At 38.6% G+C, this 16,412-nt stretch overlaps 1 protein-coding gene and 1 pseudogene across 3 annotated transcripts; both read right to left on the reverse strand.

Moving 5' to 3' along the window:
• Positions 1-2,836: 2,836 nt before the first annotated feature.
• Positions 2,837-6,291, reverse strand: LOC149209115 (receptor kinase-like protein Xa21). 2 transcript variants are annotated; one of them, XR_016252182.1, is made up of 2 exons: positions 3,471-6,291; positions 2,837-3,363 (listed from the first exon to the last, which is right to left on the reverse strand). XR_016252182.1 is itself a non-coding variant. In XM_089394222.1 (2 exons), exons 1-2 carry the CDS (start codon positions 3,781-3,783, stop codon positions 2,903-2,905), a joined length of 774 nt encoding a protein of 257 aa, XP_089250348.1. In that variant the 5' UTR covers positions 3,784-3,904; the 3' UTR covers positions 2,837-2,902. The 2 variants fall into 2 exon arrangements, 1 of the variants encoding a protein (XP_089250348.1); XM_089394222.1 differs by having other exon boundaries at positions 3,471-3,904.
• Positions 6,292-11,632: 5,341 nt separating this feature from the next.
• On the reverse strand, positions 11,633-13,920 carry LOC149209116 (catalase isozyme 2-like; annotated as a pseudogene). Its single transcript, XR_016252830.1, has 5 exons — positions 13,112-13,920; positions 12,909-12,998; positions 12,304-12,371; positions 12,129-12,222; positions 11,633-12,011 (listed from the first exon to the last, which is right to left on the reverse strand). The product of XR_016252830.1 is annotated as a catalase isozyme 2-like (transcript).
• Between the last annotated feature and the right edge of the window lie 2,492 nt (positions 13,921-16,412).

The raw sequence follows: 16,412 nt of genomic DNA on the forward strand, positions 1-16,412 counted from the left end.
CACAAAAATTTAGACTGCTAGTTATAAACTAAATAATTGTAGGGGAAATGAAAGATGTGGATTTATATTTTTCATATCCTCCCAAGGTGAGAGGACATTAGCCTTGCATGGAGTATCACTCCATATCATTAAAAATCCTCTTATAACCATCAAAGAGCCAAGCCCAATAGTAACATATCCCCTAAGGAATAGGCACCCAATATTATTAAGTACTCTACACTAGCTATGCAAATAAAAGTGTAGCCATCCATGAACACATTATGAGTTGTAGTTGTAAGGTATCTAGAAATATTTAGGAGAAATGAATCTTCTAAAACTACTATGCAGATTTAAGAATCATACATGGTCAAAATTTTCAAGGTAAATGGCTATTGCAATTGTAGACATTGGGTATAAAATATTGCATGCATTTTTCCCTTCATTATAAATGTATTGGCTAAGTACTATTCGTATGAAAAATCATTATATTTTAACGCATAAATTACAAATATAAATGTCATACTAAGTTATGTTTTAAACATTTAAAATTGCACTCATTGAGAAATTTTGTCCTTTAAATTTTCTTTGGAAAAAGGAAAGATGACAGCCAAATCCATGTTAAGAACAAATATCTTTGTAAAATTATATTTGACATAGCAATCTTAAGATATGAAGTATCCATGTATGTGAATCATTTTTGTCAAAAGTATCACTAACATGGGAAACAAGCATGCCATTAAGAAATATGAGGAATAGAAAATAGCTTCAATGTGACTTCTTATTTTGAAATAATCATACCTTTATACAATATGAGAAAAGCTTGTGCCTATTTGATGCTAGTAGGACCACTTAGCCTAAAACCTTCATTTTTCATAAAATGCCTCCCTTTAACAATAATAGGAATAACAATTCCGGACTACATGGTATTCTCAAAGGTGCACTTAGACAGGAACCCTAGCTCTCGGCAGGAAACAATGGCAACAGTAAGCAAAGCCGCTGCAGAACAGGGCCGCAGCGCCTGGTTACCAAAACTTCAAGCTGAGTCCTCGGCGCCCATCTCCTCCCCTGAAGCTCGTCTCGCCATCGAATCTGGAGCGATTTATGCCCTTTCACACTACTGGATCCTGTGCAACGATATCAAGCCCTTGCTGATGGTCAAGCCCGGATCTGGATTGGGCACCGCATACAACCTGTCCGCTTCTGAGGAAGATCTCGTTTTTGTCGTCGCAGCGCGGACTGTTGACGTCTCTAAGAGTAGGGACTGTCAGGGGAGCGACCCCAGGATGCTGGATCTGAATGATTCCAGAGGGATTCGACAAAGCACCCCAGATCTGATATACCACGTAATTGTACGGGTTTCTACAAGGATAAATTACCCTCATTCAGGTAGCTCTGCAGCAGCAGGATCCCTGTTAAGGTTAGAGATCAATCAAATCCCTCGGATCCGAGGATACCTACAACTCGCTGATGGGGAGAATTTGACGAGAACGCGTGGCCTTCAGGGTACTTGGAAGGCCTAACCATTTCCGAAATACGACATTTCTTACAGATCTGGAAGGGGGCCCTCAAAAATGGGTAGCCTAACAATATATCGGGCCAAGTACTGGCTAGATCTGGACAACCGCCAATGTTCCATCCCTGTAAGCAATCGGCTTGACGGATCTTCAACAAACACTCTCTATATGGTGGACTGGGCACAACAGAAGAAAGTTGGGGATTTTCGCCTGGATGCTCTGTCTACAGAACTAACTACAATGGGCCCTATGGTTCCCCTTCTGAGCCAAAGAGAGCCAGTCAGGGTGTCAAGCTGTGAGCAGAACCAAAACAAACACATGAACTGCACAGACAGAATGCTGCTTAGGGCAGAGTCCCACTTGGGAGGTCTCATAGAATACGCACACAGGCATCAGATAAAAGGCAATGAGAGGCACGCTATCGAGACAGATTCGATAGTAATCTTCATCAAAACGCTGGAAGGCAGCCATCTCTGCTGGACGCTTCGGAAAGGGATGAGGATACAGGACTTACAGCAAGAAATACAGGCTCACCCTGGGATACCAGCAAGAAGCCAAAATCTGATACACTCAGGGCACTGCCTACAAGACAATTACACTCTACAGGATTATGGAATTACAAGAAATTCGACCATCACAGAAGGGGAACCAGAGGGCCCATTGTAGTTAGTGGTTCCCATTGAAGGATCTATGATATATGCCAGAGCGATTATTCAAAAATTTAGAGAGCTCTAGAAAGTACCTATATGGCCTACAAGTATTCATTAAGGACATAAAAAGGTCAAAAGGATAGGGACATTTTTTTAAGATGGGAAAATATGCAAGATGTTAAATATGACTAGAAATTGCTTAGTAGGTTATAGGTTCACAACATTTATCTTTATGTTTCATTAGTTGTAGATCAATATGGTATACTTGAAGAGTACAACCAATTGAAATTCACAACTAAACTAACAATTCAACTTATAACATTTAGTAAACAATGTAAAACAAGAAGTTAGGATCTAAAACAATACACACAAACATTTTATTAGGTTAGAAATCATTTTTATATGTTATGTTAAATTTATATAACAATATTTTCACTTATAGGTGTAAAAAACATGCAAGAATTTCTTGGTAGTAACTATTATTGGAGAGATTACTTCATGGATATAATATTGGACTTATAGATGGATAACAAGTGAAACAAAATGTAGATCTACAATCTCCATAATGTACTATTGTAAAGATGGATTACAAGTGAAACAAAATGTAGATCTACAATCTCCATAATGTACTATTGTAAAGCCATATAATTTTCATGTCAAGAATAATTACAAATAGATAGTACATAATTACAAAAAAAAAATTGTTATTGTAAGCAGACTAACAAGACTCAAATCATTGCCTATTGTACTTTGCACAAACTATATTGTAGAAGAACTTTGATCATTTGAGGCAATTGCAACATTGCTTGCTTCATTTGTATTGCTAAGCAAATTAGATATGCTTCGTCTCAATCTTTGAGAAGGCACTGAAGTTGCCATCAAATCCTTTCTGATACTCTCCAATACCATTGCCACTTCTCTCATGGTTGGTCTTTCTTCAGGTGAATCTTTTGAACAACTCAAGCCAACATGTAGCAAAGAAAGGAGGCAATTGTATATATTATTTTCTTCAAATTCATATTCATCCACCTCTTCAAAAAACAATTCATCAATTACCTCCTTCACTCTATTTGGAAATGCAAGGCTCACCCACTTGTGCAAATTTAGCTCTCCAACAAACATGTCACTAGTTGGTCGCTTTCTAGTAAGCATTTCTAGTAACAAAATACCAAAGCTATAAACATCTCCTTTTGTGGAAATTGTCGCAGCCAATCCATACTCTGCATCAATATTAAAAAAAAATCATCAAAATTTACTTAACCAATCCATATAATACAAAATTATCACTGAGAAAAGACAAGTGAAAGTATTGTTTTAAAAGTCATACCTGGGGCAATGTAACCCATTGATCCTTTCAAAGCAAGTGATGATGTAAGTGAATCATTTGAGGTTGCACCAATTAGCCTTGCAATACCAAAATCTGTGACATGCCCTGACATGTCTTCATCCAAAAGTACATTGCTGGGTTTTATATCACAATGAACTACTTGCACAAAAGAATCATGGTGAAGATATTCCATGGCATGGGCCACATCTATGGCAATGTCTAGTCGTGTTTTCAACCTCAATTCACACAAATCTTCATCATTGTTATCATCTCTATCAGGATACAAATGATTCTCTAAACTTCCCTTAGGCATAAACTCGAACACCAAAGCTTTGAATTGGAGGTTGGAACATGAAGTTATGACTCTCACCAGATTTCTATGCCGAACCTTTTGCAAGACACTACATTCTGCTTTAAAACTCTTTTCAACTTGTTCATTTTGCAACTAGAGAACCTTAACAGCGACAAATGAACCATCACTCAAAATTCCTTTATACACTAACCCATAATTTCCTTTTCCCAACAAGTTTGCATTGGAAAACCCATTAGTTGCTATGTGAAGCTCTTGATATGAGATCCTTTGGTGCACTAGCTTTTGGAAAATAGCTTGTGAGAAATCAAAGTTTTCCATATGTATATTTCCTTTCCAAGAGTATACCAAAAGTAGACAACATAGTATAAAAACAAGAGCTCCAATGATTGGCAGTAATATTCTTTTCACAAATGGAAAATGACTTCTTGGCGTTGGACATGCAGATAAATTGAATATGTGTGGTCCACAAAGACCGAGATTTCCAATTAAAAAGATGGCACTTGTTTGATTTGCAAAAATCCCTCCTTTTGGAATCTCCCCTGTGAGGTTGTTGAAAGACAAATTCAAAAATTGAAGCATTTTCAGCTTCTCAAGAGTAATTGGTATTGTACCTGATAAGGAGTTGGAAGAGAGATCTAGGCTCAAGAGGCTTTGTAATTTTTCAAAGGAATCTGGAATAGAGCCTTGTAAGGAATTTTGAGATAAATTCAATGATTGTAGTTCACTGCAGCTTCCAAGTGTAGGTGGAAGTGACCCAATCAATCGGTTGGAAGAAATGTCAATAGCTTGAGCCATTGCAATTTTACTGATCTCTAAGGGCAAGGAGCCTTCTAATAAATTCCATGACAAATTCAAATAGAAATGTAAATTGTAAAGTTTGGCGATTTCTCGTGGTATGCTACCAGTGAGCATATTGTGAGATAGGTCAAGCAATTCTAAATTTAGACAGCTTCCTAAGCTGGTAGGTATGCTTCCTGATAATTGGTTGTGATGGAGGAGGACTCTTCTTAGTTGTTTAAGGGGTGCAAGGGAATTGGGAATCCTTCCAGAGAGGTTGTTTTCACTGATGTCCAATAGCCCAAGGTGTTGTAATTGTTCAAAGTCATCGGGGATGTTTCCTTCTAATCTATTGTTACTTAAACACAATCTTTCTATCATTTTAAGGTTTCCTAATGGTGGAATGTTTCCAGTCAAAAAGTTTCTACTTAAATTTAGATAGGTTAGGCTGGTAAGATTACCAACATGTGGAGGGATGTTTCCTTTTATTCTATTGTTTCCTAATGACAAGAGAGACAAATTGGTAGAAAGGTGTCCTATGTCAAGAGGTAAGACACCACTTAGTTTATTGTTCCTCAAGCTTATTTCTTGTAGGTGGGAACAATTGGTAAGAGCTACAAGAAAGGGCATGGTTGTAGTGGTGCCACTATCAAGATCATTGCAAGGTAAATGTAACCTTTCAAGAAGTGATAACTTACCTAACTCTAGTGGCACACTCCCACTCAACATGTTGTAACCTAGACTAAGCATATTGAGGTTAGAACAATTTCCAATAGAAATTGGTATGTTTCCACTCAATTGATTTCCCCATAAAATTAGACGATTCAAATTGGTGAGGAGGCCCAACTCTTGTGGAATGGTGCCTATGAGTTTGTTTTGGCTAATAAGAAACACACTCAAACTAGTAAGCAAGCCCAACTCTTGTGGAATGGTGCCAGTGAGTTTGTTTACGCTAATTCCCAGGCTAATCAAAGTAGAAATGTTTGACAAAGAAATGGGAATGCTCCCTGACAATTCATTTGTATGGAGGTAAAGGAACTGAAGACTTGTGAGCAAACCTAATTGTGGCGGAATAGCGCCGGTTAGACTGTTTATCTCAAGTGTCAAATTAAGCAACGCTGAAAGGTTTCCTAAGGAAGAAGGAATGTTACCTGTGAGTCTGTTGTTTCCTAACGCAAGGTACTGCAGATGTGTGAGGGAACCCAACTCCCGAGGAATATTTCCGTTGAGATTGTTGAAGGAGAGCGACAGCAGAACCAAATTTTTGCTGAGTTGACTTGGAATATTTCCTTCCAATTGATTGATGTTCAAACGGAGTATTCTCAGACGAGAGAGGCGTCCCAATTGAGTTGGGATATGACCATGGAGCGCATTTCCAGAAAGATCGAGGGAGCGGAGAAAGGAGAGATTGCCTATGAAAGGAGAGATGGGGCCGTAGAGATCCATGGAGGTGAGGTTGAGGGCGAGCACTCTGTTTGGATGGCGACGACTGCAGGTGACGCCAGTCCAGTTGGAGATGGGGATATTTGTGTCACTCCAATTGGCCATGGCGTCATGTGGATCACTGATTATCAGCTTCTTGAAAGCCAGCAGTGATTGCCTGTCATCGTGAAATGAGTGCATAGCGGATGAGAAGAAGAGAAAAGTGTAGAAGAGGAGAAGCAGCAAAGGAAGTGGAAAATGAAAAGAGAGAGACGGCATGATCGTTGTGGTGGGGAGAGAGGCAATTGGGAGAGGGGCAATGGGGTGATTTGGAGTTAGATCTAAGAGCTATTTATAAAGGGAAAGAGGCGGGGGCACCTAAACATCCTCTGTGCGCTCAAAAGTGGGGGCACCTAAACGGTCAGCGAAAAGTCGAGAAAGTGGGAAACTCGCATGTTTACTTACTTACTTCGCTTTTCATCATTTTCCACCGCATTTCCTCCGCCATTGTCGCTGATATTGATGTGACGGTGAGTTTGTATCGTAACCAAAGTTTTCGGGAAAAGTAGCGTGCAGCCCATCTGACGTTGAAACTTAATTTCCACGTCATTTTCATCACTTTCATTTCATATTCGCTGGGAGATGATTTCCCAAAGTTTCCGTGATGAGATGAACACGGAACGGAAGCATCGGAAGATCCAGTCAGAAGAAGTGGTTGCGTTGAGTCATGGCGTGCAAGACGGGAGGAGGAGGCCATTGACAAGAAGTGGTTGCGTTGAGTCATGGCGTGCAAGACGGGAGGAGCATCATTGACAAGAAGTCGTTGCGTTGAGCCATGGCGTGCAAGACGGGAGGGGCCATTGACAAGAAGTTTTGCTTATTGCGACATTTGATTATTGGTTTATTATTAATTAATTATTCATCCATTTAATCGTTGAAAGGATGAGAGGAGGTTAGTGAAGACGGGGCGGAGGCATTCGATGAGGACGTGGAATTATGGGCGTTGAAAGTTTGGGTATGGCAATAATAATAAAATTGCGACATTTAATTATTGGTTTCGAAATTTATAAATTATTTATCTAAAATTGTAATTTTATTATTTCTAATTATTTAATAATTATTAATTGTAATTTAATAATTATTTGTGGATGTAATTATTGAAAGAGTGAGAAAAGGCTGGAGCGGGACCCACAATTCCACCGAAATTTGGGCGTAGTGAAGACGGAGGTGGTGGTGTCATTATGAAAGTTTGGGCGTGGTGAAGACGGAAGGGAAGCATGGGAAGATCGAGTCAGAAATTTTGCTTTCAAACATTTAATTATTAATTAGTGAAGAAGAAGTCATTTAATTATTAATTAGTGAAGAAGAAGTGGTTGCGTTGAGTCATGGCGTGCAAGACTGGAGGAGGAGGCCATTGACAAGAAGTCGTTGCCATTGGGCACAGGAAATAAGAAAATCTATTTTATTTTTAATAATTATTTGTGGATGTAATTATTGAAAGCGTGAGAAAAGGCTGGAGCGGGACCCACAATTCCATAGACTTCCAGAGGAGGAGGAGGCCATTGACAAGAAGTCGTTAATAAGAAGCGGTTGCGTTGAGATGATTTCCCAAAGTGTAACATTATATCATCATTATGTTTCACAACCCTTGAATTTCTCATAACACTTAGGTGGTTCTTACCTCCAAGGTTGAGAACAATTTGTGGGTAGATGGAATTCGCTAAGTTACCTAAGTAAATTTATTATTTTTGGAGTGAATTTTGATATTAATGGGAGGGAAACTTATCTATCATGATTTTCTCTTTTTTTCAACCATTATTGTTGATGGTAAATGCCTTCCCCAACAACTCCCTAGGAAATTAGTTAAAGGTAATACATTGTAGAGTACAAGATCAATGATGCAGTAAGTAATTAGTAATAGTGTTGTAGAAAATGGACATATATTAATGTTGGAGGTTGTTACATAGTATTATACAAATGTGTATGACAAAAAACAAAGATGACAAATGTCATATGCCAAATGTTACAACTCCCTAGAAAATTCATTAAAGGTAATATATTGTAGAGTATAAAACCAATGATCCAATAAGAAATTAGTACAAATGTTGTAGAGAATCGACATATGTTAATGCTAGAGGTTATTACATAACATTCTACAAGTGTGGTATTACAAGAAACTGCTTAGAATAAATTGATCTAATTGTTGGGAGGTGTTTAAAGGAATTGCCACTAAAACAAATTAAGCATGTAAAGTACTCAATCACACACAAAGATATATATTCCTACCTTGGAACTCAAATGGGAAAACCAATATTCAATGTGATATGATTCTTGCTAAGGAAATTAATATAGTCGGTGAGTTATGCATTTTCAAATGAGATAATATATTCGTATTTACTAACATGCTTTCTTAAAAGATTAACCATCAAATGTGACTCATTTCACTATCATGAAGCCTTTTTCCTTTTGTGTGCAATCTAATTGTTGATTCAAACCATGCCAAAATTAATTTATATTGCAAAGTTTGGGTGGAGGTTATTTTGGATCCATTTTGGATCAACTAATGTGCAACCTAACTAAAATTAGAAACTAGTGAAATAGAAAAAAAATGTGCATCCAACCTTCTTAATATTGGGCTCTTTAGTAAGATTTTTCTTTGTTTTATATGTATACTTAAAAAGTAAACAAAATACTAAACTAAAAAAAATAACTATGAATCTTATCTTTATGGTAACATGTAAACTAGCAATTGCCCCAAAAGGAAGGTGCAAAGAGAGGCCGATAGAAATGTTAAATTGAAAGAAATCAATTTTGGTTCAAAATAAAAAATATTATAATAATTCAATCATCCAAATTAAACCTCAATAAATTGCCCAAAATAAAATAAATCCTTAATCAAAATTATACAAATTATTATTCTTCGTTTCTCTCAATTATTTATATAATAAAATCCAATCATTCTCTCAATTATTTATATAATAAAATCCAATCAATCATTCTCTCAATTATTTATATAATAAAATCCAATCAATCATTCAAAATTAAGCACATCAAGGCAAGCCAGTCCGCTTGCCGCCAGAAATAGCATCTCAATAAACATAAATACATTTGAAGAATACAAATCAGTTCACATAGGTAAAAGATTACATCAATAAGGTAAAAGATTACTTCAATCTATTGTGTTCAAGATATTTAACTAATTCAATAACTATAACCGTTTATATAAAGGGGGTTATACTCAATCAAAGTAGATTCATCACGCAGAAATTTACACTTCAGTTTTCTTTTTCTCAATAAAGATGAGGAATCAGAACTTATCCAGAAATTTACACTTCAAGTAACAAAACTGAAGAAAGCAATCAACCCTGCTAAATACTTGTTATCTGAACAAAGCAACTAACACTGATAAATGCTTATTGATTGAAAGCTGAAATCTTCCCAATTTAGTTACAGATGCATTAATCACATCTCATTCCCAGATCATGGATATGAGCAAATTGGAAAATCCAGCATCTCCGAAGCTTAGGCTCTTATGATAATAATTTAATGTTTGAGATGAACCAGGAACTATATATACCAATCTAAACGGCCGGCCCTCTGCAGCTTCTTGAACTTGAGAGCAACAGAAAGACCAAAATAATTGCTTCTTGAATTTGAGAGCAACAGAAAGACCAAAGTAAATGCATTGGATCGGTGTGCAGAAACGTCCTCTGCACTCTCTGGCCATCAGGGAAACGGACACATACCCTACAAATATTGAGCCCTTTATCTTCTTGTGGCTCCTCCGGCAGAAATGACACTAAATGACGTTTGGCTTCTCTTGAAGATTCAACAACTGGTAGATCACAACAAACTGAAAATACGCATTAAGATACGAATCTCATTTAGTACACATCCATCTCACTATTTCCCCACCAGATAAAGTTGAGGATTGGCAATTAAGTGGACCAATGTATGTTCTTACTTCATAGTAATATCGACTAGAAACAAATGTTGCATGGTTGGTCTAAGATGTTCCAACAATGTCCTTTCATGATCAGTTGCCATGAAAAGACATCAAGACATCACTGAAGCTTTCCATGTTCTAAAGATGCAACAATATAGTTTCATGATCAACTGCCATAAAAACGCATCATTGAATCTTTCCAGTCAAGAAGAATGGCATGAAAGAAATATGCTGATGGTGCAAGTGAAACCATACAACCCAAAGTTCTAGTTTGACAAGTTAACAGAGAAAAAGCATTGGTTATCCTCCCAACCCCCATCAAAATGCAGAAGACGTCGTGTCAGAGCTCAATCTGGACAGACGTACGAAAAGAGGATCCATTTCAACAGGAATTTTTAGGATTTGTAAAGAGAAATTGTTCATATTCATGAAACAATGCAGGCAAATGAACTAAAGAGTTTAACCCAAGCTTTAGAGGAAGTCTAATGATTTGTAAAGAGATTGTTCATATTCATAAAACACCGCAAACAAATGAGAGTTTAACTCCAGTTTTATCATTATGAGAAAACAGAAATGAATTCATGAAGATCAACTGATTGTTATTCCAACCCCATGAGAAGGCCATGAAAATAACACAAATCATGCACAGTGAACAGATACTATAGTGGAAGTTGGATGTTTGATATAAAATAACAAATTCACACAACTGCAAGTATCAGTATAGGAGAAGCAGACCACCTGTCAATGGAAGCCTCTTGGGGCATAAATATTAAAATAGAAATCTGTTCATGAGAAGTATCACACGAAGCCTTTGTGATACTGAAAAAATGTTGGTTAGGAGGCAGTAGCTCCCTGTCCTGGGGATTTTGTGCTATGTTTTTAGTCCATTTGTGTGCCTCTTTCTATAATCCAATCCAGAGTATGGAATTAGGATTGTAATCTAATACCAGTCTCGATAGATTAAGATTGCTACGGGATACTTAAAAATTTTATCTGGCTTTGAAAACTGCTATTTTTCAATCAATAGCTTTGAAATTGTTATTTTTTTTCCAATCAAGGGCTTTCAAAATTAATCTCTCGTGGTGTGGACCATTGTTTTCTTTTGTTTTAGAATTTTGTTGACATTATCTTTTCTTGCCCAGGTATATCACACACTCCTCAACTACCTTGCAATCAAACACAATTACACTCCTCAACTACCTTGCAATCAAACACAATTGAGTTAGGGTAGAAACTTCCCCAAAATGTCACCGTGCAATGGGAAAAATGAAAATGAGGAAAAATCACTCAAAGAAAGGAACCTAACTGTCACTATGCCAAGGGAAAAATAAATAGAGAAAAATAGGTGTCAGTAAGGTTGACTATCACTGTATCTGCACCATGCAGAGGGAAAAACAAGACAAACGAGGCCGAGAATGTTTCCTCCAGCAATAGGTAATATTATCAGTCTTTATTTTGACGCTCGACTTCCCTAACGCTCACCCACCCATTCGTTTCGACTACAGTACCTTTGAGAATCGAGATAAGGCATAAAAACAATAAAAGGTACACTCGAGATAAGGCATAAAACCAAATGACAATAAAAGGTACGTCTACAACAATATCACCTGTAGTTTCGCAAGAGCTCTGGTCAAAGAATATCTTTTTGCCGGAGCTATGATCCAAGGTTATTTCTTTACCTATTATCGAGGCTGACAACCGATATTCTTTCATAAACATTTCTCAACAGAATTTATTCAATTTGACCATATATGATACCAATACATCATGACAATAGACCTGTCAAAGTTCATAAGTAGGTATCTATCCCCTGGACCTAACAGATGTCCAATCACTGATAAATCATCAGCTGTAATTTCAATTTCATGAACCACTAGCACTATGTACTAAAGTAAAAGCAGTTTTATCTTCACAGAGAGAATTCCTCTTTCTCCTGCCCTTCATATATGTAGAAAGATTAACAAGCAGCAGCATCCTATTATAAAATGTCGTATCCCACATTGCATGCTGCAGTTCGAACTTCTTACATATTTGCTTTCATGTTAAGGCGAGCTGCTATCTTCTGACCCAATGATTTGTCACACTGCACCAATCCATGTGATTAATAATTAATATCAATAATAGGTTATTCCAACGGATGTATAAAAAGGATCACAATCATAGTAGCTCAAACGAAATATAGAGAGTCTGAATGGCAAACCTGTGACCAGTAAGATATCCAAATACTGCAAATTTCATGGGTGACCCTAGGATCTGACAAAGCTGCCACCCATCGCTTCACAAAACGCTCTTGCCTGCAATTTAAAATCATCACTGTAATTTCTATCCATATAACAAAAACAATGAATTGACTACTAGAAATCAAGACAACCTACCGTTCTGGTGCAAATGAACGATATCGCTCTCCAGGTTGTTTGAAATTATTCTCCTTCTCTATCACGCACTGCAAATACCAAAAAATATCCAATATTTCTTAGACTTGCACATTTCTCTTTTGGCAATCTTTACTTCCCCAATTTGTAAACGATGAATTTGACTGATGACAAGGCAAAGCCCTTCCTAACACTTAAATGAAATCAACTTATAAATTAAGGGAAGATGCATCGAATAGCCAAGACACAAAGTGGACTGAACCAACAAACAGAAATAAATTTATGATAAACTGAAAAACGTTAGATCATCAACTGTGACGATATATCCAAATCCAAGAAAAAGCAGCAATAATCTAAGTCATTGTCATCATAATCACAAAGAGAAAAACTATCAAATAAAACAAAAAGCATGCAATTAATAGTCTCCAAAAACAGACTATTTTGAGTTTCAAACTAAAATAGTACAAACATCTTTTTCAAAAATAAAAATTATCAAGAAAAACGCCACTACGCCACATACATACTACAATAACGAACTGTCATTGTATCATAATATTGTAAAAATCACAGATCTATCACCAAATTCTGGAGAAGTGGTGAGATCTTACCTTCTCCCGCTTGCCAGTATGGGTATGGGAAGGAATGAGAAATCTCTCAGCATGACGAATTGGATCGAACCTTGATGGAAAGTAGTTGACCTGTAATTCCAGCAATTGTTTTGTAAAAATCAAATCTCCCCATGAACATTGACTCGATGTCCAAATAATACGAGAGGTATTGAAAAAGAAAAAGATTAAAATTATTTACCAACCTCTTCATCCCTGTGCATGAAGTTCATGAATCCCTCATGATGATTATTGTGATGTGCACACTTGGGTGCATTGGCTGGCAGCATCAAATAGTTGGGTCCAAGTCGATGCCTTTGTGTATCTGAGTATGAGAATATCCTTGTTTGGAGTAGCTTATCTTCAGTGTAATAGACACCAGGAACAACAAGAGCAGGAGCAAATGCAAGCTGCTCGTTTTCAGCAAAGAAATTGTCAATATTCTTGTTCAAGACCATGCGTCCTACAGTTTGAAGAGGAAAGATATCCTCATGCCAAGTTTTCGTAACATCTAAAGGATCAAAGTCATATTTATCCTCATCCCGAGGATCCATTGTTTGGATAAAAAGTTTCCATTCAGGATAGTTGCCTGCTGCTATAGAATCATAGAGATCCTTGGTTGCATGACTGTGGTTTGTCCCACGGTCCCACCTACTACAACTGCTTCATCATCCAATAGACACTTAACTCCACAAGTAGGCCTCCAATGAAACTTCACATAGGTTTGCCTCCCAGCCTTATTAACAAGGGTAAAGGTGTGGACACCAGACCCATCCATATGCCTGTAGTTTAAAGGGATTCCAAAATCATCAAAGAGAAAGGTGAACATATGCAAACTCTCTGGGTGGTGAGAGAAGAAATCTCGAATCCTCCAGTCTTCTTGAATGTGACTTTTGGGATTTGGTTTCAATGCATGAACCATGTCTGGAAACTTCATACCATCGCGAACAAAGAATACAGGAAAATTATTTCCAACAAGATCGAAGTTCCCCTGCAAGAGAAATGAAAATCCCATGAGCTATATGGGAAAAAAAAATGGGGTAAGGTAAATCCCCTCTACGGATAGAGGCGATCCCTACTAGCCCAGCAAGGGTCTAGCAACAATCAAACAATGCTGCTATGCATGTTCCTAATTACAATTAAACAAGAGGTAAAGAGCACCTACTTGGATTCCAGCGCTGTTGTTTGACGAAGAGATGCTGCCTTCGCTCCTTCGCTTTGGCTGGTCACAATCCTTCGCGATCCCCGCGAATAGATACCTGCACACACAAAGAGGAAACAAACGCAAGCGTGAAATCTAATAAAAGCAACCATACATCAGTCAGAAAAGATGTAATTCACATTTAACCATTGCATAGACAAATGAGAATGGAACAATAATAGCAGTCATCTATTATTAATCAAACAGAGAAGAGTACAACCAAATGTTCTGACGTCGGTAACCTTCTCAGGAGGGGCCGGTCAGCAAGTGTCTCAAGCATCCACCTTTGGAAATGATTCTCCCAAGACAAGCAACTCTCTCACAAGCAACACAAAACAACCTTCCCTAAGCAATCAATCACTTCCACACCTAGCACACAAAATACCTATAGTAGCAGCAATCTGAGCACTATAAGCTCTATACAATCCAAGCTATTCCAAACTAGCTACTCATGGTAATGGTGGAAGTTTATATAGGAGAAGGAGCCTCCTAAAAGTGTGGAAGGATGAGCTTATCCTTGAGGGAAATGGTTACAAAGGGTCGAACAGACATGCCATAGAAGGGAGTCGATACTCACAAAGCCAACAACCAGACCTGGAGTTATCTGGAAGGCTGGCTGTTGGAACAAATTCGCCCAAACAGGATCAGCGCGGATTATGAGGTAACTGACGCGCTGACGTTGCGCCTCAATAACTGGGAAAGTCATGTCAGCGCGACCCAATACAAAGGAGAGATGCGCTGGCTCATAAAATGCGACCATCGCGGAAAAGTGATGTGCTTCCGCGCTGGCAGCGCACTGAATACACTACGAGCCGCCAGTCAGCGCGGATATTTTAGAAACAGACGCGCTGATGAGGAAACTTTGGAAAAGTGGGTTTTGGGCCAGTTCAGAAGGCATGAACTTGATTATTGTGAATTCTTGACATAGTAGGGTGACTGACAGGGAGACAGTGACAAATTACTGTGTAACAGATGCCCCCTAAAGCATGAAGACCGAGAGAGTGGGAGGGGTGAAATGCTTTACAACACTTTGCCGAACTGGAACACCACCAGGAAGGACCGAATATCTCTGATAATCAAGTACATGTAGTCTAGGCATGGGCGCAGCCATCCAAAAGACATGCGAAAAGGTCTGTGGAATGGACGCAGCCACCCAGCTAAAGAGACCAGAATAATGATGAGGTATGGTCGCAGCCATCCATGAAGACTCAGGTATGGGCGCAGCCATCCATCAATGAGTCATGTAATGATCATCCACAAAATCGCAACCTGGACCATAACAGACAGGGATCCAGGGTCTTGCGCTCCGTCCCGATCCGAACAAAGTACAAGTTCAAGCATGTGAATACATGAGCTGGAGTCGAACATGCATGAACATCGTCTGATTACCAGTCAATGATGAAAACTGTTAACAGACGCGAGAGGTACCACCAATAATGACAATGGCCCTCAAGGTACTATAGGTACAATCCGCGACATGTGAATCAATGAGCTGGTGTCGAACACCCACGGAATCATTCGATCGGAGTCCAATGATGTAAACCTCGTGTCGAACACGAAGAACCTGCCATTAGGGCATGCAGGCTCTAAGGCACCTGAAGGGAGTCTCTAAGTCACCTTCCCGGATAATGAGCTGAAGTCGACAGGAAGTGACCTTGATCGAAGGTGGGCCATAAGGTTTCCCACATCATCGACACGAGACAGAGGTAAAATGATTTGTGTGAGATAGCAGAGGAGGTTGTATTATTGCAGAGGTCAACTTCTCTTGAACATATCGGCGGCACTATAGCGGATTTGGCAGTATTTGACATCAAATGAGCAGAGGGTATGGTGACGATGGCAATGAGCAGATGAGAGGCCAAAATAGGATAACCCAAACCCACGGAGGCTAGTGAAAAACAAGATGAGATGGGCCCACCCAGACACGAAGCAGAGGAGTGCCATGTTCAAGAGCGACATACTGCCGACACGACTATGATTACAGTTCCATTTTCCCCACCATTTCTGGCAGGTACCCCGGTTATTTTTGGATGACAAGCTTGACGGGGATAGCATATGCTTGAAGAGTGTCATTTCGACAATGCCCGATGTCATCAAGTGTTTAACGAGCCTGACAAAGGAAAAACTCGGCGTCTTTTCTTGTTTAGAGAGTCTGAAAAGACAGCAGAAAAGGAGACTCCAGGGGGGTCCTTTTTCGTACAGTTGTGTCTCCCGAGCCCGAAAAAGTATAAAACAATGCTTGGAAGAACCGCCCGACCATTACGATCGAGGAGTACTTTTCGTAAATAGTGCTTTCGACCCGAAAA

This window comes from Pinus tabuliformis, chromosome 1_2 (assembly GCF_031772625.1).
Source record: "Pinus tabuliformis cultivar Carrire ecotype Pingquan chromosome 1_2, CPIR1, whole genome shotgun sequence".
Classification (NCBI taxonomy): domain Eukaryota; kingdom Viridiplantae; phylum Streptophyta; class Pinopsida; order Pinales; family Pinaceae; genus Pinus; species Pinus tabuliformis.